This window comes from Anarhichas minor, unplaced genomic scaffold (genome assembly GCF_050575085.1).
Source record: "Anarhichas minor isolate MPS153535 unplaced genomic scaffold, ASM5057508v1 ptg000058l, whole genome shotgun sequence".
Lineage (NCBI taxonomy): Eukaryota > Metazoa > Chordata > Actinopteri > Perciformes > Anarhichadidae > Anarhichas > Anarhichas minor.
Window position 1 is genome coordinate 1,783,024 of NW_027466504.1, and position 25,239 is coordinate 1,808,262.

The window sequence follows — 25,239 nt, forward strand, 5'->3', positions numbered from 1 at the left end:
TCTTAAATGTGGTAAGTGTGTCTGCCCCCCGGACTGAAACGGGAAGCTTGTTCCACAAAAGAGGAGCTTGATAACTGAAGGCTCTGGCTCCCATCCTACTTTTTTAGACTCTAGGAACCACAAGTAACCCTTAATTTAGGGAGCGCAGCTCTCTAGTAGGGTAATATGGTACTATAAGCTCTTTAAGATATGATGGTGCCTGACCAATTCGGGCTTTGTAGGTGATTTTAAAATATATTGTAGATTTTACAGGGAGCCAGTGCAGAGAAGCTAATACAGGAGTAATATGATCTCTTTTCTTAGTTCTTGTTAGTACACGTGCTGCAGCATTCTGAATCAGCTGGAGGGATTTAATAGATGTATTAGAGCAGCCTGATAATAAGGAATTGCAGTAATCTAGTCTAGAGGTAACAAATGCATGAACTAATTTCTCTGCATCGCTTTGAGACAGGATGTGTCTGATTTTTGAAATATTACATAGGTGAAAAAAGGCAGTCCTAGAAATTAGTTTTATCTGAGAGTTAAAAGACAAATCCTGATCAAAGGTAACTCCAAGATTCTTTACGGTGCTGCTGGATGCCAGCGCAATGCCATCTAGAGAAACTATATCATTAGATAACTGATGTCGGAGGTGTTCTGGGCCTAGTAGAATAACTTCAGTTTTGTCTGAGTTTAACATTAGGAAGTTGCAGGTCATCCAGGTTTTTATGTCCTTAAGATATGCCTGCAGTTTAGTGAGCTGGTTGGTTTCATCTGGTTTGATCGATAGATATAATTGAGTATCATCTGCATAACAATGAAAGTTTTTAGAGTGTTTTCTGATAATATTGCCTAAAGGAAGCAGATATAAGGTGAATAAGTTTGGTCCAAGCACAGAACCTTGTGGAACACCATGACTAACGTTGGTGTTCATCAAGGATTAATCGTTTACATTATACAAACTGTGCTCAATCAGATAATTAGGATTTAAACCAGTTTAGTGCGGTTCCTTTGATGCCAATATAATGTTCTAGTCTCTGCAACAGGATGTAATGGTCAATGGTGTCGAACACAGCACTAAGGTCTAACAAGACAAGAACAGAGACAAGTCCTTTGTCTGATGCAATTAGAAGGTCAATACCAGAGCTGTCTCTGTGCTATGATGCTTTCTAAATCCTGACTGAAAATCCTCAAATAAACTATTTTTTAGTAGAAAGTTACACAACTGATTTGTAACTGCTTTCTCAAGGATCTTAGAGAGGAAGGGAAGGTTAGAGATCGGTCTATAGTTAGCTAATACCTCTGGATCAAGAGTGGGCTTAAAACCCTAGCCCTATTTTTAGGCCTCTGCTCGAAAATTGCATACCCATACTAAAAAGAGTGTATTTCTGCAACTACAAGTTCTATTTTCATAATTGTGATGTTATAATAAAGGTAACACTTGTGAGATTTGTTCAGATGAGTAAATATCAGTGTATATGTTACTGGTTAAGAGTAAATGAAGATGGCATACAGCTCAAATTGAAAGGTTTCAGGTTCACCTGAAAAAAAAGCATTTTATTGTTATTATTTCTTTGGAATGATGCAGTGGCAAGCCTATACCTATCCCAAATCATAGCACAATATGTGAACAGTCTCTGTGCAAAGTGTGACTTTGATAAAGTGAAGCAGAACAAAATTAGAGAGGTTTTAGTACAGAGAGGTCAGGCGAGGTCACCCAAATTGTCATTTTGGAACCAGCTGTTCCATTGTAATTTTTTATACTATATAACTATATATTTCACTTGTTTTATCACTAATGGTGATACATCCAAATACAGCAGTTTGGCTTCATTTTTCAGAGCTGGAATCCTCTGTGAGTCAATTTTGTGTCTGTGATCCATGGAGCTGTCTCGTCTGCCTGCAGTTTCTCTGTGTCTATGCAGGCCTAAGTCAGCAGCCCATTGGTCGATTTCAATGAACCCTCCTTCGATGCGTCAGAGCCTATAGAATTGAACTGGGACAACGTGGGATTGATTGACCGAATCGTTAGCCAGTCAGAATCAAAACCGCGCCATCCCTCGCGAAGCATAAAATCCGATACGCCGAAAGTCAAATCCCTTCCCCCAGCTTCCCTGGGTCAAATTCCACCCCTGTCTTCACGAAAGAGAATTATGACAAACAAGGACATCCGTTGAACAGATTTTGAGGAGAAATAGCCGGGAATGTATCCGTTCTCTACCCGAAAACGTCGATGAGGTGAGGTGCGTTCTGATAATTATCGATAAAGCAGTTTGTTGTTCTGGTGCTTGTTGGCTGATATCTCTGTAATGGTTTCACTGAGAGAAATATGGAAGATATCTCTGGAATCTGTGTCAAATTCTCTTGCTTTCTGATATTTCTCCGTGTTAGCTTTTAGCTTTGTGTTGTTAGCTCAGACCGGAGTGCGTAGCCGGCGGACTCATGGAGAAAAATACGTGATATTGTGGTAAATCTTCTAGTTGAAATATTAGTTAAGTAGAATTGTGTTTGGAGCATGTAAAAATGGCTTGCAGGATATTGTTGCCCAGACTTCTTTCTTTAACTGAGTACATAACATGTGTGTAACATTCATTTTATTCGTTCCTGAAAAGTGCATCGTACGACACTTGTACGCTAAACTTTTTCGATGGAACCCCAAATGGTCTTCGCTCGGGTTTACATTGTTTAAGAAGAGGTTTGGGTCAGCCTGCTTGGCTTGTTGCCACCGCGACCCGACCCTGGATATGCGGATGAAAATGGATGGATGGAAGAAGAGGTTTAATTACAGCTACTTTGAAGGACTGTGGTACATGGCCTGTTAGTAAAGACAGGTTGATCATATCTAGTAAAGATGTGCTAAACAATGGTAACACTTCTTAAAGTATTACTTCAAGTATTTTATAATTGAATGTGCGTTCGCCGGCCGGCTTTTGTGTTCGCAGGCCGGCGTTCGCTGGACGCAAACGCCGGCCTGCGAACGCAAACCGAAAACATATTTCCCCCAATTTAAGCGTCTGCATTTTCCAAATGCACTAGTATTATTCAAAGGTATTGTTTGGTTAGTAAGCCTCATACCGAACGGTTTAATACGAATACATGTATTATTACACCAATAGAAACAAATAACCGTAGCTCAGTAGGACAGCACAGAAGGCCAGGTATAAAATGCACGGCCCGCCACTGACTTTTATTAGGTTATTTTGTTTTAACTCCTCGACTGTTTACCTTTGATTTAATTCATTTAAGTGGCCGTGGGGCAGACACAGTCTATATGGTTTTGGGTAGTAACTGCTCTAATGGAAGCTCAGAGAAGTGTGTAAAACTGCAACTCTGCGTCTGAATTTTGGATTGTCATGGATTAGGTCCACAAAGAAACGTGGTAAGATTTGCAGAAATGCTCCATCCAAAGTGGGATGAATGCCGTTACTCCAAAGCAGACCAGGTTTTCCCCAGAAATTCTCCCAGTTGTCTACGAAGCCCACAAACTTTGCTGGCAGCGCTGGCACAACAGCCAGCGGTGGAACGATGACATGCGGCTATACATTACAGCCAGCTGGCTAACTATCTCACTAAGCCTTGCCTCTAACCGTTGAGTTACCTCCGTCCGCGCCGACGAGCAGGGGCGAAGGGTAGAGGAAGCCCGGGGGGGATCCTTGGCGTCTGATTACAGCCTCCTTCAGCAACGTACGGCGGTCTTTTCCGGTGGCGGAGCAGAGAGTCGTCCAATCAACTCTGGCCACAGGTGGGATAGATGCAGACGCGGCGGGAGTATTATCCCGCCGCGTGATATGTGAGGATTGTGAAGCGGTTGGAGATGGTTAACGGAGGCTCCGGAGAAACCCCAGCTGGATCTTTCTGGCGGCCGCGGCGTACTGCCTCTGTCCAGGATGGTTTGGGCCGAGGATGTGCTGTTTTGGAGTGGAGCTATGGGTCGACCATAGTCCATAGTGTCAACACAAGTGCCACTGTCTTCACAAACAGAAACAAGGATTGTTGTGAACTAGAGCTAAATATTATATATACTATTTCTAAATATTAATTTTTGATTGCGATTTTCACGAATATTGTGATTTTGATTGCAATTATTTTCTATAAATTACACTCCAAGCATGTATTGGTTGTCTACAGAGTATCAAATATGTACCAAGTAGGAATAAAATGGTCTAGTTGCCTTGTGAAGTTGACAGTCAGCGACGGAAGAATCAGTTACAAAGTAAGGTTAAGTTATCTGTAGTAAAATACTGTAAATCTGGGGATTGGGTTCAGAAAAACAAGTGTTATCCCACACATGATGCATATGCGTCATAGGAAGGACGTCAGCCTAATATCTGCAGACAGCTGGGTGGCTAAAGTTACCATTAGCTATAGGAATGTGACTAGCAGAGCCGGAGCCGGGGATCGAACCGCCGACCCTCTGATTGAAGGACGGCCCTGCTATCCACTTAGCCACAGTCACCCTGTTACTACTCTGACTAAGCCTCTGATGGCTACTTTAAGTTTCGTTTCACAATAGTCACGTGCTCGCCCACTGACCAATCACAGCGCACGCTGCACCTTACTCCAGTGCTGCACCTTAAAACTGAGCTGCCCGTTAATGCTGACATACTTATAGGCCAGCTAGAAGGCTCTAGCACGTCAAAGAATACGCCCAACATGTCAAACTAAAGATCTGATTGGTTGAACACTATGACAATCAACAATATCGTCCCCATTCACTTAAACTGCAAAGGGATTCACTTGTGAGTCTGCAGGCCTCGGGCCTCTCTTCTTACCTAGAGACACAGAGGTGAAATCTGATTGGATGAAAGCTCTACTTAAAACAAGCTGCACTGGAAGCAGAGCAACTGAGGAAGACAGGAGCTGTGCAATGAGATAATAAGATAATGGGAAAATTATTTTATAAATTACAATACATGTAGTGTATTTAAGAAAAAATATTAAATGATAAAATAGCTATAGCTTTGTGATTCTGTTTAGGCCAGCAGAGAAGGCCTTGCAGGCCCTGACGGCCCACCACTGGGTACCAGTAAACTTCTCTTAAAAAGTGTTTTTAATCAGTCCCGACTTCAGCGTCTGTACTGTGTACGTTTTACCTCTGAGGCTTGTGCATTTTTATTCCCTGACATGGATCACATAAACCTCAGAAAGAAAACATAGAAAACATCAGAAAGAAAGAAAAGAAATGACCCCCCTTGACTTCAGACTTCCGTATTAACACTATCATTCCTCCCTGCTACACTATCCTCTGCTGCTCCAGCCTTCCTGCAGCCTGGACGAATCTCACCCTCAACATTTTTGTCCTTCAAGTTGATTGATGTCTGTGTTGTGTCTGAGATGCTCTCCTGACTCCCTTTCCATATGCTCGACACAACCAAAGAAATCTGCCAGCAGTGTGTGCATACTTACAAAGGCATAGATGTGAGGAGGAGGGAGGAAGGTTTCAGAGGATTTGGAAATGTTTTGTCATCACTCTGGCCAGGGACCTACTGCTCAGAGACTTGTCAAAGTAGTTTTGACAGGCTGGGGGTGATTGTTATGATTACGTAAAATATAGAGGTGCTTGAAAAGCTGTTAGAAAACAACACATTTATTGTCCCTTTGCATGTGAAGAGAATTTGAAGTGATTTTCAAGGCATATTCCTCCCCTGAAGCAGATATCTATACCACCTGTCGAGAACCACATTTAAACTGACTGGTGTAAACAGCCATGAAAACAATTATCACAATTAATTAAAAGTGATTGGATTCTGTGGGAACTTCATAGTGTTACGCCAAAGGGCACTGACATACAGAACTGACATTTTAGCCATCAGGAGTCGCTGCATGTTTTCTGTAGGTTTTGCAGTGTGTCCAGCACCTTTGGCTCTAATCAGCTCCAGTGGCGGCTGGTGGAAAATTTTCTAGGTATGCCTGTGCCACATCCAATCAATTTTTAAAAAAAATGAAGGTATCAAACATGCATTACTACTTTGCAGTTAAATATTTAATATCCTGTGGGCAGATTCTCCAGTGCCCCAGAGCTGCTGATACATGCAGACAGGCGGAGAGGACGTGGAGGAAAAGCATATATTTTGCGCAGATATCATATTTGACAAATATTACTGGGTGCATTCCATATTTCAAAAACACAAATATTGACAATTTGTAAAAAAAAAAATTACGTTTTTTGTGGCTCATGGGGGGGGGGCGCGACGCCCTCTATTGGCCAACCGCCACTGATCAGCTCTTATTAGCAGCTGTTTTTTTGGTCCATTCAGGAGTTGGGGAAAGATATAGCTGACTGGCTGTTCAGTTTAATGAAGTGAAGCAGTGATTTTCACTTTATAACATTTTGACATACTAGTTTAGTTTAGTAGTAGTAGTTGAGTTTCAGTTTAAAACGGTTCAGTAAACTGAAATTCTTATGTAAGTGTGAGTGTGCGTGAGAATCTTTTTAACCCAGTGGTCTCAGATATCTAAACTTAAGCAGGCCTTAACTGTAGATGTCATTTGAATCATATGTGGGATGGAAGGCAATGACACTCTGTGTGCCTCTACTGGCAGGACAACATCATCAGAAAACGTTTATATTTTAGGAGGCAGGAATATGAACAAATTCAGAGTCTATAAATCTTAAACTTTCCACTTATTTGCTTTAACAGTGGGACAGAATGAACAGAACGTGCATGTCAGTGGTCAGCTAGCCATTGGCTGTAGTCTTAGCAGTTTGTGAAAATCCAACTTTAACAGATGACACAGTGAAAGGCCTCCACCAGTCGTTATCCTGTGAAGTCAGTTTGGTGTGTCAACCATATTTTCCAAATGTTCCGGCCTGATTGAATCTGTTAGTCAAGGGTCAGGGATAACCTGATTAAACCTTGAAACTCGAGGCTGTTGGAGGCTGTAAGGTTTTCATGCTGAAAACAACTATAGTAACAGACATAACTGAAGAGTTTGAAAATAAGCAATCTGTGTTCCTCAGTTAAGTATGATAGAAAATATATGTCACTTTTGACTGTGGAAGTGAGTCAGCAGGTTCCAGGTCTGTGATTTGGAACATTTTGTTTACATTTGGCTCACGTACTGTTCTTTTAAGGAAACAAGAGCCCTCGCTTTGCCCATCCAGAGTTACCTTACCTTCCTAGTTCCTTTTGGGAATAATCTTCCCATCAAAGGGAATTGTGCAAACCATGTTTAGACTTCAAATCTTGGACATCGATATACGTGGAGGCATTTCTTAAACCACCTCTCTGTTGGCGTTTGGTTGTAACCACTACATCATATTAGGTCCCTCATTAACAGTCAATTTTTGCACCTATTAGTGAATGTTTCGGTAGCCTGGTGTGTTTTATCCAGTGGTTTTTCCTGCCTCTCAGGTTTAGAAAGCATTCCTCTGCCTGCTTGGCCGTACTCCACGCTTCTGCACTGGTGTGACAGCCACAACAAAGCACTGAGCACTGGAGACAGGGGTTTGGAGCTGAGGCAGGGATGTTATTAAAAGTGAATCAAGTTGAAAGAATTAGTGGAGGAAATGTAAACGCACCTGAAGAGACGTATGTAAGACATTGGTGTACATTAGGGAAGAAGACTAAATGTGTCAGATACTTTGAGATGGGATCCAGTATCTCTTCACTCATCTCTTCCTCCTGTCAGTCTGTACTGAGGGCTGGGTTTATGAGGGTGGAGAGGGACACAGAGATGCTGTCTTCCAGTACTTCTTCCTGATCTCAGTGAGAACTCATAGCAAAGGATCTTTGGAGCACTTTCTCTTTATTTGAGGGGTTAAAGTTCCTGAGAATGGTTTGCTGAAAATCAACAGTAAAAATAAAGAAGGAAGATAGAATGAGAGAAGAAAACCAGAGAGCAAGGAAAACAGGCGCAGAAGCGGAAGGTGGTATGCTTGCTGTTTGTCTGTTTTGGAATAAAGCTTGGTATGCTCATTTGCCGATATCCACCTCTCAGAGACTTAGAATGAAGAACTGGAAGACATCCCAGAGTTTTGTTTGCTGACTTCTCTCTGTCCCAGATTTTTTTTCTTGATTCCTGCTCCTATTTCAGAGGCGCCACTGGATTTAGGAGCAGTGGAAGAGGAGGAGAAACAGTTAGAGAGGGGGAGCAGGGAGGAGACACATCACACGTTTCTCTAAATTTAAAATGATATAGTACGTTTTGTGTTGATGTTTTGACTGGAGCCTCCCCAGTTGATTATGACAAGCTCCAACTTGAAAGCGATTTCAAGTTTTCCAATGGATCAAAGAATAACCAAAGTTGGTGTGCTCTCCCCTCCCCTCCTCTTGGTTTCTGTCATGCTCTCGGTGGCAGTGGGCAACCATACAGGAAGGATCAAGGTGGTCTTCACACCAACCATCTGCAAATTAACCTGCATAGGAGGCAGATGTCATAACAACTGCGAGCTGGGAAACACCACCACCATCATCAGTGAGAACGGCCACGCTACAGACACACTGACAGCACCCAACTTCAGAGTAGGTGAGTGATCCACAGTTCTGTGTGTTGCTTTTGAGACCCTGTATGTTCACCAATTCACACACACACACGCGCACACACACACACACACACACACACACACACTGCTCTCTATGGATGGTACTGCTAACCGGCTGTGATATTAGACCTGTTGATGGACAACACGTTTGTCGACATTAAAATCTTTTACTTAATCCAAACAAATAATTTAGCTTACCAATCGGAGGAGTCTGCCCGGATTTCTGTTTCCATTCTACATGTGTTTCTTTATCTACTGTCATCTGTAAACACCAGGCAGCATATGCTTGTTTATTGTCTAACTTCATTCAAAGTCCAATAACTGTAGGTGCAGAATCTGACCTTCTGCCCAGGGTGCTGCTATTATGGTTATCACATAAAATGTATATAACTATAAACGTACACAAGTTTACTCACTGACAGGTGAACATTACTCTAAATTGATATTGATATTCTTATCTGACTTTGGGTTAGGCTGTGGACGAACACCGCCGTTTCCAAGCATTGTTTTAGAGATGTATATTTCTAGAAGTGTTAAATAAAAAATTTGACAAACTCAATTTTCTTGCCTGACAAACTCTTTGATTTGAGGGTAGCCCTCATCTTGAACTCTATAGGAGATTAACAGACTTTGAATGAGTGTATACAAGAACATTGCAGCCTCAGGGGATCATGAAACAAGTTCTGTGCAATGGAGCATGTGATGTGGGTGTTCTTTAATGTATTGCACAGACCCGGCAAACTGTGTCTGAACTTGCCTCAGTCCTTACAAGGAACAGATCTCCAGCTCTGACACATGCAGAAACATGGGAAGAGCGGAACAAGATGAATTCCTGTCTGACTCAGCTGAACAAATTAGTAAAACTGGAGTACCACAAGACTTGTATCTGTGGGTGACCGGGGGGGATGGGTTTTTTTTAGTGCTGGGCAACGATTAAAATATTTAATCGCGATTAATCGCATGGATTTCTTGCGATTAATCGCATTGTTATGGCAAAGTTCAATAATGAATTCAAAACTACTGCTATATGAACAAAAGGGCAATAACATTTGGTTCACGAGATGCAGGTAGCATGTTTTATACTTAATGTGAATATAATTCATACTTTGTTGGCATCTTATTCTGAAAACCGGATGTTCGTCTGAAGAAACCGGATGTTGTCTCACGTTAATCTTTCCGCTAACTTTCAAAGTCCTTCGCTCGCTCCCGATCTGTGCCGTTTAAATGCGTTTACCGTGAATTTCAGCATATAGGTGCACTAAAATGTAAGTGTCTGCTGAGTTGACCACGGAGATCTGAGTGTCTGCTGACTTTAAAGGCTCAAGGACACACACACACACACACACACACACACACACACACACACACACACACACACACACATACATACATACATACATACATACATACACAACTGACTATAGGATGTTTACTGGCTTTTATCCCACTGTTCTTGTCATCCTCTTGTTGTTATGTCTATGTATAGTCTCTTGTCTTTCAATAAAAAAAAAAAAAAAATTATAATAATAATAAATTAAACAAATGCATTAACGCGCGATAAAATAATTGTCGGCGTTAATTAATGAATGCGTTAATGCGAAATTAACGCGTTAACTTGCCCAGCACTAGTTTTTTTGTTTACTGGAATGGATTTGTAGTTATGTCTGGGTTTACTCGTAGCAGTTAAATACATTTTGCTTCAAGATCAAATTTGACAATTTGAGCCACGAACCAATTACCAAATATCTGTACATCTGAGGAGGTGGTCACACTGTAGAATCTAAAATGGTCAAAACTATTCTTTTGAATATTCAATTTAATTCGTTTTGTCTCTTGAAGAGGAAATGCTGCTGTGAAATAAACTATTGCCAGTTATTCAGCGATGGCGTCCTTTGTAGGAAAACGTAGATCACCTTCAACATGGATGTACTATGGGAACGGTGGTGGAAAGAAACATTTTCAACCTGGAATAATAAAATAAAACTCTTGTAGCTGTAGGACTGCGGCGACTGTACTGTGGACACATATTTTGTAATATTAGATTACATTACATTAAATTCAACTTTATTGCCATTGCACAGTGTACAGGCACTGTGACGGAATGCAGTAAAAAAGTAATTTTAACATATTACAGACAGGGTGTCTGCTGTAACCACTCTGATTCTGAGTGGAATTAAAATGTATGGATTTAATGGAATTTCATAAAATAAAATAAAAATGAACAGAGGAGGGGCTTGCTTTTGCTTTTACTTATTTTTGTTTTTTGGAAAATATTTCTAAGCAAAGGCTCTTATGAAGTAATTAATTCACATACATTACAGTGCAATATGCAGGTTCACTTGTTAGGTGCCACTGCAATAATAACAACCCAGAGTCATCTATTGGTTACATCAGTTAGAAATACAGAACAGTAAACCAGATATTTGTTTTATTGGTTACTTTTCCAACCTACTGTTGCAGATTCACACTGCACATGGATCTGACTGAAGGGGGAGAAATGGAGCTTTAGTCTCCTGTGCATGTCCACGCTTGCCTCATTCCTCCCCTGCCCTGACTCTTCCCTTCCTTCCTCCGTCCTTCTCATCTGTGTGATAGAGTGCCGACCTGAGCCAGGGAGCTGGACTAGCTGAAAGTCTATTTGCAGTCCAGACCGAGCTCGAAGGGCCGAGACAATAAATTGCACTTGTCTTGTTTATCATACTTACCCGATAACAGAAGGGGTTAGAGAGGAGTGTTGATTCAAGATACAATGGAAGGAACGGGAGGATCTTTTCAAACTCAGCCGACAACCCATGATGACATGTTGGCCAATTAACAGAGCCAAAAAAGTCCAGAAGATAAGGTTAAGGAAAAATATAAACCTCAAAGCCGTATAAAGTATAAATGTTTTGTAATTTTAGATTGTCTTGTATTGTGGAGTTTATATTACTTACTAAAGAATGATCATATCTCAGTGAACAAAAACTTTCTTTTCAACCAAATGAAGTCTAGTTCTACGTCAGATAGATGCCTCAGGGCTTTTCACCAGCTAATCAGCAGAAAAATGCTCCCTGGGACAGCGGCCCAGTTCTTCATCCATCTGTCTGATTGTCTCGAAGCCTGGCTGGCTGTGTCTCTTCTTCTGTCACGTTGTTTCTTGTTATATAATGGTAAACTCAAAACCCCAAATGCAGAGTTTTACTCAGTGTTCTTCAACGGATTTTGTGAGACTATGGTGGTGGACCTCGTAACCCTCGAAGGGGGTCCGGGGACTTTGAACTCTTGTCAACAATTTTGTGCTCCAGCAGTGGTGGAATGTAACTAAGTATATTTAGGCTACTCAATAACTGTACTTGAGTACAATTATGAGGTACCTGTACTTTACTTGAGTATTTCCATTTTATTTAACTTTATACTTCCCGTCCACTCCATCTCAGAGGGAAATATTGTACTTTTAACATCACTACTTTTATTCGACAACATTAGTTACTAGTTAGGCTACTTTGCAGATTCAGATTATTAATATAAAATATAAATCAACTGTTAAACTATGATGTATTGTTAATTCGTTTATAGCCTGATTGTTACCTACATTAAGTACTTAAAACTAGCTCCACCTTTAATAGCTGCAACATTAAACCGATGAACACATTAATACATCAATAATTATAATCCAATGTTATAGGTCTTCCATAAATATATTATTGGAAATTGGCCATTCTGCATAATTTTGTACTTTTAGTACTTTAAGTATATTTTGATGCCAATAATTTTGTACTTTTACTTAATTAGCATTTTAAATGTGGGACTTTTAGTAAGTATTTTTACACTGCGCTCTAGTACGGAGTGCAGTTAGTGACAGTGGCTCCATGGTAACCGCGACAGCTTGACAATTAGCAACAGGGGCGGGGCTTAGCGAAGGGTCAATTCCCCAGAATATTTTTCGCCTGTTCTACTTCTTGTGAAAGTGAACTGTTAAGATTTGAGGTTAGATAAATGGCCTTTTCTAAGCTAAGTAAAACACTACAATTCTTAGTATCAGGTACATTTTACACACTGTTCCTTTAAAAAAAAATGTAAGGAATTTCTTGCTTTTTTTATGCCTAAATTGAAAATGTGCATAAAAACAGGTGGCTGGAAATGTCTGATTATACCGTCCGGTTACTAAAAGTTAATCCACACCTTCCAACTAATCAGTTACCATGGAATAAAATAGAATAATATTTAAAATTGATATTATCCTATTAGTGACATGCATGGTTGCTGATTGTTTATTTTCAGTGATAGATTTTTGACAACAAAGCTTATAAATCCAACTTTGTTGGATGGATGACATGCACATTTAAGATTCCCTGACCTGTACAGCACTCAATTTGCTCAGCTTCCAATCCAACTATGACGTACTTAAGCCTAATTATTGACAGATGCATTGAAAAGTCAGACAAATGTGAATCCAAATATGTTTATAAAGGCGAGTCCTTTTTTTGTTTGTATCTGTGTGTGGAAGCATTAGTGCATCAACATCATCTACCTCTTGTTCTTTTTTTTCTTCCTCAGTGGTGTGTCACCTGCCGTGTATAAATGGTGGGAAGTGCAGCACCAGGGACAAGTGTCAGTGCCCTCCCAACTTCACTGGAAAGTTCTGTCAGATGCCTGTTCAGAACGGACACCAGCAGCACCAGCAGACGTCAGGCGGCTACAGGCAAACTCAGGTCCACTCCACACATACACTGCCTCTGACCTACAGCAACGGCCAGAATCCCGGTGAGTGAAAAGCACAACTGTGATGCTAGCAGTACAATTAAAGGCTAAACAGTTGGGTTTGTGATCTAGATGGAAAATGTGGGTGGAAAAAGTGGAGGAACTTCCTGAAAAGGATGCATTATTTAGCCCATTTGCTGCAAGTCACGCATTGCAAAGGCTGCCTTGATGGTCGTAAAAAGCACAACTCACAAATATGAAATTCTACAGCTCTGGAATGTGGCCAGCAGTAATGTAGAGTTGAGGTTACTTGTAGTAAATGGCTTAAAACATGTGTAAACACTGGCGTCAGTGTGTTAGTCATTGTAATAGTCTCCCCACCCACATTAGTTCGAAAGATTTTTCTTTAGCTGGCTCTGTTTCAGTTAGAACAATAAGTTACAAATATTACATCTCCAATAGCTGTTAAATACCTGCAAAAGGCCCACACTCTATTTGAACATCATTTTGTTTAAAGAGGCACTCCAGTCATTTTATATTACACTTCCATAAAGTTGGCGGGATAGTGAGAGCAAGGTTGAGATACATTTTTTGAATTACCACAGTTCAGCAGACTGTCTGCCCGAGAGACGCAGCTGTGTGGCCCAACGCACACATACATCAACACACTAAACGACAAGATGCAGCAAGAGCCATTTAAACTGATCACAGGCTGCATGCCTGTAGAAAATGCAGCTAGTGTACATGGCAGCTCTGAAACGATCTGAAGTCTGAAGATAAAGTCTACAACATAACATACTGTAACAAACAGCTCATCTACAAAAGATATTTTACATTTTATCCTTAGAATGCCAAACATTCTCTTGGTCCAACTTCTCCAATGGGACTGTTTGCTGCTTTGGCTCTGTTTTATGTCCTAAACTAAATATTTCTGGGTTTTGGACTGCCAGTTGGACAAGAGTCTTGTGCTCAAGAAAATTATAATTTTCTAAAATGTATTTTTCAGGTCAGTTAGCTGTCCCCCATCTTCACTTAGTAAGAGTAGCAAGAGCCAGCTGAGTGTCAGCTTCTGCTGAAGTAGCCCTCTGTCGATGTAGGGACTGATATACAGAGAATTCTCTGGAGGGAGCAGGACTTAAGGGATTTTGAATCACTTTAAATTTCTTAATGTAATACACAAATTCAGGACATGACTTATAGATTACTACAGCAGACTAAGAAGGAATATTATACAGTTCATAAATGTATTTCAACCTATGGCCTAATAAATAAATAAATTGTCTTACCTCAAAATCGAATATGATATCCAGATTTTTACTCACCACAGTACTACAATACTACAACTCCCATAATGCAACGCAGAAGTGTTAGATCCTCCCTGCTGGATAAACACTCACATGTTTCCAACTCTAATCCCCCAGTTTGTCACACAGGTTTTCTGCAATAATTTTGTAATCTCCAAGCACAAGTTGATCTTTCAGTTCAAGCAGTGGTCAGTCGCAACACACCACATTCACAATAATAGAGGAAGCTGTTTTTCTGCGATAATGTGAATACGCTATCAGACTTGACAAAGCTCCCCTAACCACTTATGCTTAAAAGACTAATCTATATGCATCCCCTTAAAAATATTACACATTCTTTCCAGTAATACCCACCCCTTCCTTTTTATAATGATATTGTTCTGTAATAATTGTATTGTTCATGTTGTCCCATGTTCCTTCAGTGTTCAACCCCAGCATCGTCAACATCCACATCAAACATCCTCCAGAGGCCTCTGTCCAGGTCCACCAGGTGTCCCAGCTGGATAACTACCACAACAACGGGCAACAGCTGAAAGGTTCCCAGTCAGGCTCCTCTTCATCCACCAGTTACACCTATCACCACACAGAGAGCAGCCAGAAGATCCAGCACCACGGCTACAACATAGTTTATCCCAGCCAGCATGGCTACCAGCTCCCCCAGTACCAGCCTGTCACCTCCAAGAACACTCTGGGTCGCTGCTTCCAGGAGACAGCAGGGAGTCAGGTACCCTGTCAGAAATGTCTACTGCATGCTAGCTCAATTCAACATCTTAGAAAATAATGTAAAACAATCAATGGAGCCTCTCAATAGGAGGGGAAGTATGTAAACTAGGGTGTGCCACGTCATGTCAATCATGATAATCCCAGTATACATCTTAAACTGATACAAATTTGTCCTGTCACATTATTACCTTAGGGTAAACTGTTGACATACAGACTTTACATTACTTTAATATTAGGACTACGTACAGGTACAGCAGCAAAACCAATGGTTAAAAGCCAATGTAACGTTGCTGCTAGCTCAGCTCTGAAGGAATCAGTTTCATAAAAAGGGTTTTGATCACATGAACTTCAGAGATAAAGAGCAAAGGTGCTACAATACACAACATACTTCACCATCTAGTAACTACAAGACAAGTTGCATCAGGTAAGTAATTAATCAGCAAAGCTCGGAGGAGTAGAAGCTAATGGAGCACTTAGTCACATTCAGAAAGGGGAATTTGAGAAAAAAGTCACAATTTTGTATCGCAAAAACAGTGTTTAACTCCTAATGTTAACTGTTTCTTTGTCACTTTTAAACATACAAAGTATTCCTTATTGGACTTCAAAAGTGCTATATATCGAGATTGGAAGCATTTTTATTGCCTCTCAACATGCAGCTAACGGCGCTAACACCGCTAACAGTGCAAACAATGAAAACAACGGCAAAAGTGCTGGCAGAGCTAACAGTGCTTACCTGAGAGGGCAGAGGGTGGGTTCTACGCTACCACAACGATGCCGTCAGTCGGAACAGCATTATCAGCTGTAATCCTCCGTACGAGTGCAGTGTAGAGCAGCGACCGTGAGATAGCCAGGGCACGCTCACGTGCACAAATGCAATGAAAGCTAATCTAAACTAAGTACAGTGAAGCTTGGAGTTCAAAACCCATAGAGATAATTACTTCATTCTATGTTTAGGTAGACATTACTCCACTATATCTTCACATAGCTAGCTTCACGTAGGGCAAGAAAAATCCAATAAGCTATATTAACTTACTATTTGACTAAAATAGCCAAGAAACAGTTCACTTCTTGTCTCCTCATATTGGGGTCCTACACTAATGTTGTCATCTAGCATCTAATGGTACCAGGTTCATAAACAAAAATGGCTAATTCATTGTTTTGTGGTGAATCCATTATTAAATGAGGCTAGTGTCTACGCTCTGGTCCCACACACTAGTATTCAGGGGAATGGTAAATGTACTTGTACAGCACTTTTCTAGTCTTTGGCAAGCTACCATGCCCATCATCAGGACTAACTAACATTCACACACCGTAGGCACAGCTACAATTTTGGGGGTTAAGTGTCTTGCCCATCGACATGCGACCAGCAAAGCCGGGGATCGAACCGCTGATACCTTGATTGAAGGACGACCCTGCTCTCCACTAAGCCACAGTCACCCATGATGTACTGATGTCAATACTGTCCCTGCTCAGGTGTTTACTTACATATGGGGCGACCGTGGCTCACTGGCTTAAGAGGGTTGTCTGGTAACCGCAGGGTCAAAGGTTCGATCCTCGACTGGGACGTGCCACGTGTCGAAGTGTCCCTGAGCAAGACACTGAACCCCGGGCGCCTGTCATTGGCAGCCCACTGCTCCCTATATACAGGGATGGGCCAAATGCAGAGGTCAAATTTCATGTATGTGTATATGTATATGACAATAAAAAGGGTTTCTATTTCTAGTCATATGTGTCTGTATGAAACCTCAGGTGAACATTAACAACATCTCAGGGGTGTCAGTTTTTAGCCTAGTTTGGAAAGTCCACTGGTTGGACATTGGTTCCAGGATCCTACTTTGTTGATCAGTAAACGTTTTTTGGGGGAAGAGGTTGTATGCTGTACAGTTTTTGTACAGGGACAGTATTGACATCAGTACATCATGGGTGATGTAGTTTTTTGGGGGAAGAGGTTGTATGCTGTACAGATTATAAGGCCCTCTCTGGCAAATTTGTGCATTGCGATATTGGTCTATACAAATAAATTTAATTGAAAAAAAACCAATATCTGACTTCCTCAAATGTCCAATTATGCAATACATCAGCCTCAGTTGTACTTGATGTTTACTGCTAAGAAGTAAACGTTAGCATGCTAACACGCTAAACTAAGGTGGTGAATATGGTTAATATTGTTAGCAGTGTCATTGTGATGTAGGCATTGTTAGCACCACTGTGCTAAAGGACAACTTTGCAGAGCTATTAACGTGTCTGTAGACTCCAGTCTACAGACACGTGGAACCCAGTGGAACTTTCCTTTAATAAGAGTATCTCACATGAAACCAGCCACCCTAACAGTCAGTATTCATGCATTTACATGCTAGCTATAAAGCAGCGTGTTTACTGGCCACCAGTATGCAAGCTGTGACATCAAATTTCATAGGAAAAGATTGATATATTGTTATCTCTGTGCACCCCATGAAGAGAAAAAACTCCAACACCTGTTTAGGTGCAAAAACACAAAGACTAGAATAGTCTTGTAGAATTGACAGATGTGTGGTGCTACAGCCAAAACAAAGCAACCACCCTTGATATCAAGTCCTGGAGATAAGGGATGTAAAATGAAGAGCAGATGTATTGTCTCAGTGTAGAAAATCACAATGTCGAGTTTAAGTGAACATCATAAATGTAGAGTCACTCCATCAACAGGTCACATTTTACAGACCAGCTGTTACCATAAAGATAAGGGACTGTGAGCGTGTTGTTATCGGCATGTTATCTGATTGACCTGGGGATCAGAAACACAGAGGAAACAGACTATACAAAAACATAATTTTTATTCTAATAAAAATAATAATTCCTCTTCCATTCCCACTCTGTGTACATATGTATGTTTCAGTGTGGGAAGGCTCTGCCAGGTCTCACTAAGCAGGAACAGTGCTGTGGGACCATTGGGACGTCCTGGGGTTTCCACAAATGCCAGAATTGTCCAAAGAAACCATGTAAGTACAGATGTTTTTCTCAGATGTTGTTTTTTTTGTCGTTATTGACACATTTCTCTGAGAACCTCTTCATGCCTCAAAACATTAGCTGCTTTGTGTGTGTGGTTTTCATCAGGTTAGCCGATTCTAGATGCCAGTAAGGTTCAACATCCTAAATACCCACAACATTTTCTACAGCTTGATAGCAAATAATCTTAAAAACCTCTGCTATCCCACTTTTATCAATATAACTATATCAATGTGTATAGATTGATATACAATATATAGAATCATTTTTAAATCAATATTTTCTGTTCAAAATATTGATTTATTTAGTAAGTAGCTGTAAGTAGTAACATGATGTACAGCAAGGGGGTCATGTACAGTGTTCCTTTCTTAAAAAACAGAATTAGAACAGAAATAAATCAGTTGTATTGTGTTAGCAACCCTCGCCTGTTCCAATAGTGGAAACATGTCCAGAAGCATCTCACTGCAGCAGCCCACTGTGCTATTGGGAACAGTGCTGTATCAACCTTCCTAGCAGCCTCACCACCCATTATATCTAACATAATATCTTTGGCAGCAGTCAGAATTTTGATCTTCACTGACTGTGTGGTATAGTGTATGAGGTTAAAAAACCCTAAAATATGTTTAGACTTTTGCTTCAGCAATAAGCAAAATGAAGATGGTAAACCAGAGCAATTATATGACGTCGCATTGGACAAATACACGCATGAGGTCAGAGTTAGATTTGCTCTGTCTCAAAGCATTAAAAATTAAAAATTAAAATTAGCCTGCGTTAGCGTCATAGCATCTTAATCAGGATCCAGAGTTCTATTGGACTTCCATGGTTTTCGGAAGAATAAATCCTATTCATTTTCAGAATCAGTTTTATTGGCCACATAGCATGGATTTGACTCAGGTTATTTTGCTCCCATTGTGCATACACAGAAACACAACTAAAAACAAGGACAACAGAGCTAAACAACAATAAACAACTAACCGTACGTAGCCACAGACAGTGGTACATAACTAGTAGTTGGAGCACTTATAGGTTTGGATTGACATGAAACTGTAAGAGACTATTGAATCAGTGCACAGCATTATCAACAATTTCAGAAAATGTCAGTTTCATTGATAGAAAGTCCATAAAACTTGAGGAAAAAAGTGAACTATGATGATGGCGTTTGGGTATCAGAAACATCCAATCACTGAGCTTGTAATAAACTAAGCTGAAGAATATATTCAGTATTTTTACAAGTTCACTCTCAAATTTAGGTGCCGCTGGGTTTGTTACAATGACAACAATTTTGGAATTCTCCATAACAAGAGCAGCTGAGGCTTATTGCTTCATGCATATTTCCTTACAGTCTATCCTAATTGGAAATGTTGCTGTCTTTCAAACCTGTACACATTCAATGCATTACAACTTTCACTCAGTTCAGAGATCAATCAATCATTTATTATTGACCATGGAATGAATGAATTAGGTTCATTGCAAGTTCACACTTTTGGTCATAATATGCATTTAAAATATGACAAACCCTGTTTATCAGCAGTCACTCGTGCCAGTTTCTAACCCACATAAACACCATGAGAGAAACATTTCAGCCTTACTAATCACATATTTCAGTTGGAGTCATTACAAAGCCAAATATTTGTCCTTCCCTCTGTTCTCCTCAGGAATGGCAGGGGCACGAGTTCAGATTTTTTTTCCACTTTTCAGTGAAGTGTGAAATAGTCCATTGTGCCATGGAGACACTGGTAGCTGGTAAATAGATTGGCTTTATTGCTCGAACAAATATCGCCTTGTTGTTTCCTGCTGAGCAAAATATCAATCTGCTTGCAGGTATTTGGGTACCACGTCCCCACTGGTGCCTTTGTCCAGCATTACAGCAGAGCCCTGTTTCTAACCTGCAGCAGAGCGTTGCAAGAGTTTGACTCATCAGTCTGTGGTTGGTTCTAAGTTGCTGGCTGTCTGAGCAGCTTGCAGCTCTCTAACCTCCAGCTTCTTTCCATGATTCTCATCACTGTCTCATGATTATTATTCTTTTTTTCATCACTACCTCTCACTGTCTTCATCCTTTCTCCATCTGCTCCTTAATTAGTCAAGTGAGTATTTTGCAGCTCAATTAAATGCAGCTTTTTAAATAGGAGGGCACGAGTTAAAATGAATATTCATGCATTAACTTCAGTGTTGGAAAGAAAATGTTGTATGATCCATTATTCAGAAGTAATCAAACTGCTCAGGTTGTGAAGATGCGGTCTAGTTGATTGAAAAAGCATTGTTACTCATGCTGCTGATGCATGAAGCAAACATCTAATTGCTTCTTATTTAATGAATATCCAACTACATTGAAATGGTAATTCTAGTGTGCCTTTCCTGCCTCCTATCTTAATTCAGTTGAGATAAAAATGTTGGCATGTTTGTTCAAATCAATGATTTTCAACAAGCTTTGTTGACTTAAAATATTATATATATACATATAAAGGTAATACAGTCAAGGTTATGCAAACTATTTGTTAGAATACAATTAACTTTATCATACTTGCAAAAATATCACCACAAATACATTCTATGAGAAATATAGCATGCATAGTGATTTATATATAGAGAACGATGTTTCATGTTAAAACATCGAACAATTCATGCACAATTTCATAACAAAATATATATGGTATAATCACTAATTTAGTTATGTTTGCTCAGGAAAAGAAAAATGTGGCTCCTAAGACTAAGGCCGCATCATACTGTATGGGATTAAAACATTGCAATCCATTTGCCACTCACACACATGCACAAAACTTAATAAGCTTTGCTAGTTAGCTTAAAGCAGCTGTAATACATATTTTTTTACAACAACGTACCAAATGACTTTGTGAGTGATCAAGTTTCAGCTCATTGTTTATCTGTCCGGCCCACAACTGTTTTGGTTACTCTCACCACTCTCATAGCGTCGTTTTCAGAAAACACTGTACTCACTGTACACTACCAGCTAAGCAGCAGACAGACATAGTTAGCAACAAGCTGAACATAGTGGAGCATTTAGCATCTAAAGTGAGATATTTCCCTCAGGAGTCGGTAGAGAACAAAAACAGAGCTGAAAGGCAGTGCACTTTAGCCACATCAACTTGAAAGGTGATGATATGTCAGTGTTGCGTTCACAAATTGTTTCTGTTGCCCAGAAGTAGCCAAAGAGATCAGATATTGCAGGTTTAACTTAATTATTTGTTTTTCACAACAGTGTGAACAGCACAAATCACATAGAATCTGATCTTGTCAGTTCTGATTTGGGCCACTTTCATACATACATGGGATAGCTTAGTGGCGTGATTGTCATGACAACAGAGCCAGCAATAAAATCAAAGTTTAAGGTAAATCAACTCTTTTTACAATTAGACTCATCACATGTCTCAACACTACAGCCTGAAACATTCACCCAAATAGTTTAAGAAGCCTTTATTTAAATAAATACATTGATAAAAAATGAATCATTACATACAAATAATTCAGTGTTTGTGCCCATCGGCAGTTTATTCACGTTCAATTATGGGAAAGTGGCAGCAATATAAATATATTACAGTTATATATTATGTTTATTATTTAGGCTATTTGTTTGTTTATTTGTTTGTTTATTTGTCTGAATTGCACTGCACGTGTTCATTCAATGAGACAATAACACAAAGTGTTTACCGCGTTTAGGCAGCATCGGCTATCGAACAACAAACTCTCACGTAGCAGAATACATTTACATTTGCACAAGTAGACCAATGAGATTCAGTAATGCCCTTAAACTGACATTATTCATTATACAACATGAACAATGGCAAATTAATTCTACTTCGTGCACGGACCCATTTTACTCTTTATTGACTGCTATAGTGTTGGGATGTGAATAACAACTCAAACCATAAATAAACTAGTATGCAACAAATATAAGCCCATAGATATAAGGTATTTTGGAAATAAAGAAGCATTTAATGCCACCCAACTTATACAGGCAACCATGTAAAACTTTAAATCAGACAGATCTGATGAAAGAACCTGTCACGCTGCAAAAGAAATGTCTCACACTATAGAATGAGGATGAGAGAATTATAAAGAAATCATGGCAACACTGAACCAGAAAACAAAACAAAAACATTTTTGTAACACATTTGAATAATACTGTTTAATCATTCATCAAATGTCTGAATGCATGACTGAAATCTTTGCTCCTTTTTCTTTCTCTCATTCTCCTCTCATCAGCTATTCCTCTGATAGATTGTCCTCAGGGTTACAAGCGAATCAACAGCACTCATTGCCAAGGTAAGAGCTCTATCTCTTCTTTTATGAAACTAGTGAAGTGTCGGAAACCACTCAACGCTCGTTGACGCCACTTTAAAGGACTGGTACAAAGCCTGTTAGTAAAGACAGACTGATCATATCTGGGAAAGAGGTGCTAACTATGGGGAAAACGTCTTTAAGCAGCCAAGTCGGGATGGGGTCTAAGAGAGTAAAATGGCTTAGATGAAGAAACGCCGTCTAAATATATATCAGGTTTTAAAGCTGTTTCTTAGGTTCCTATGTTTAAGGATTAATCAATACTTGTCGAGGTCATTCATTTTGTTAGAATATTATCATTAAAGAAGATCGTGAAGTTGCTACTACTGAGGGCTATACATAGCTTAATATTATATCTATAAAGATCTGCTGCTATGTTTTAAGACTATCTTGCCAGACCAACCAAGATTCTTCAAAAGTGGTGTAAAGCCATATCCTTTCAAGTTTTTGCATTGTTTGCTTTAATTTATGGGTTTGAGGGTTATACCATGGAGCAAACTTCATTTGTTTTAATATCTTCTTTTTTAGAGAGGAAATAGTATGGAATGTTATTCGCAATGAGCCTGTAGTACTATTGACAAGATGATCAACTTGGGAAGGACTAAAGTTAGCCGTAGGCTCCTGTGTTATATTGACACAATAATTGGCTGTAGTGTTTTCCATGTTGGGTGTGAAAGACTAAGAACAAGGCGTTCAAATGAGTTATAATTTAGTTTATATATAGGATTATAGGCTTGAGTCAAAGATGGCTGCTACTCCACCTCCTCGACTGGCGCCTCAAGGAATGGAGTATTAATATGACTTGGAGGAGTTGATTCATTTAGGCTGACATATTCTTCATTACACAGCCAGGTTTCAGGAAGACAAAATAAATTAATATGATTATTTTATATTAAATAGTTTACTACTACAGCCTTAGATGGCAAAGATCTGATATTTAAGAGTCCACATTTAATTCTCCTATTTTGTTGCACTGCTGTGACAAAAATAAAGAAATAATTAGACCAGGTTTTCCCCAGAAAGTCTGCCAATTATCTATGAAACACAAATAATTAGCTGGACACCACTTTGACAGCCAGCGTCGGAATGATGACATGAGGTAAACATGTCATCACTGATCAGAAATGGCAGATGCCCAGAGAAGTATGTCCGACATTGTCTTTGCATATGTACACTGAGACTCAACATTAACTCCAGTGAGCTCCGATTGGCGTAATCCGCTGTCATTACCGTTGACGTGAATAACAACCTTACTGTATTTAGACTTATCTTCAGCAGGAGAGGTAGAGAGGGAAGCCATCGTTAACTGCTTAGTAGTACGGTAGCTAACGTTAGCATAACTGGACAACTCGTTAACTGTGGGATTTAGCAAGAGGTTGGCTAAAACAGGGACAGAGCTATAAGTGCTTAAGCAGAACTAGCGAAAGTTTACATGTACAGTGGTTAATTAGTAACTTTAATGAAGAATATAACACAATTTTGTGTTGTGCGACTCTGATCAATCAGAGGATCTGCGGTTCGATCCCCGGCTCCTCTAGTCCATGTCGATGTGTCTTTGGGCAAGTCACTTAACCCCAAATTGCTGCCGCAGGCTGTTCCTGCGGTGTATGAATGTTAGATAGTCCTGATGGGCAGGTTGGCACCTTGCATGGTAGCCCCTGTCATCAGTGTACGAATGGGTGTGAATGGGTGAACGATGACGTGTTAAAGCGCTTTGAGTGGTCGGAAGACAAGAAAGCGCAATACAAGTACAGTCCAATTACCATTTACAATTAACTGTGTCCAATTACCATTTACAATTAACTGGGTTTAGCTAGACACCTAAAGTAAGCTACCAGTAAGACAGATATGCTGGCAACTGTAAATGTGCCCCCGACCCCTAGACAGAAACACATGATTCATTCATCAGTCTGCCCTTAGAATGCTGAATAACCACTAGGGAGGATTGTTCTGGCCAGGCATGAGTGCTAACATGGTCAGAATCTATAGTAAATATGCAGAGCTCTGAAACAGCCTACCCAAACCGCCGTTCAGATGAACAGAAATCCCATTGTTACCATTTGAGGAAGTGGCTTCAGTTTCAAGCAAAGCAGTGCTGAAAATACAGAAGTATTGTAGAACTGGAAGAAAAGGTTTCTGGACTGCATAACCTAAAGATGCTGAATACATTGCTTTGAAAAATCTAAAAACTGCAATACTCTGCAATACTGCCCAAAGATGGAAGTTGAAATGAATTCACTGAAAAGGCTGAAAGAAGAAATGGTTTGTACATTAAAAGGTAGAAAAGGTAGAAAAAAGTTGAACACAAGCTGAAAGTTAAGATAGATTGGGAGAAGAAATTAAATGTAATAATAAAATGAACAGAATATATTTTAATAGCTGAAGAAAAAAAGACTTGGACCACAATAGTGCGGAATCTGCATTTACAAAATTAGCCAGTTGTCATTCAGTGTCCTATCTGAGTCTTTTATAAAAATCAGAGATCATCCTTGGGTCTTTGCACACCTGTTTTCTGACCCAAAGTTAGAGTTCTCTGTGTAGAATTAAAGTCATCACATTGTCTACACACCTATAAACTCCATGTCATGGTGGGTACGGACATGAGTCACAGTGATATGGGCAGAGTGTGTTCTTACTGATAGGATCTGACCCGTTAAAACTTTTTCAAAAGATCACTGGTGAGCTGGTATAGGACAATAAAACAATTCAAAACATTTGATATGTTAGCGGCATGGCTCTAGGGATGGCAATGTCTGTCTGTTGCTTGATCTACCATTTAGGTTCAGACCA

At 39.9% G+C, this 25,239-nt stretch overlaps 1 protein-coding gene across 4 annotated transcripts in view; it reads left to right on the forward strand.

Annotated features, from left to right (window-relative positions):
• ltbp1 (latent transforming growth factor beta binding protein 1) overlaps positions 1–25,239 on the forward strand; it is a 109,479-nt gene that overhangs the window by 31,731 nt on the left and 52,509 nt on the right. For all 4 annotated transcript variants that reach the window (XM_076076684.1, XM_076076685.1, XM_076076686.1 and 1 more), the window contains 5 exons: positions 8,281–8,448; positions 13,001–13,207; positions 14,871–15,172; positions 18,044–18,146; positions 22,375–22,434. In XM_076076684.1, coding sequence (XP_075932799.1) covers positions 8,281–8,448; positions 13,001–13,207; positions 14,871–15,172; positions 18,044–18,146; positions 22,375–22,434 — 840 coding nt within the window. The remainder of the gene's footprint in view (positions 1–8,280; positions 8,449–13,000; positions 13,208–14,870; positions 15,173–18,043; positions 18,147–22,374; positions 22,435–25,239) is intronic.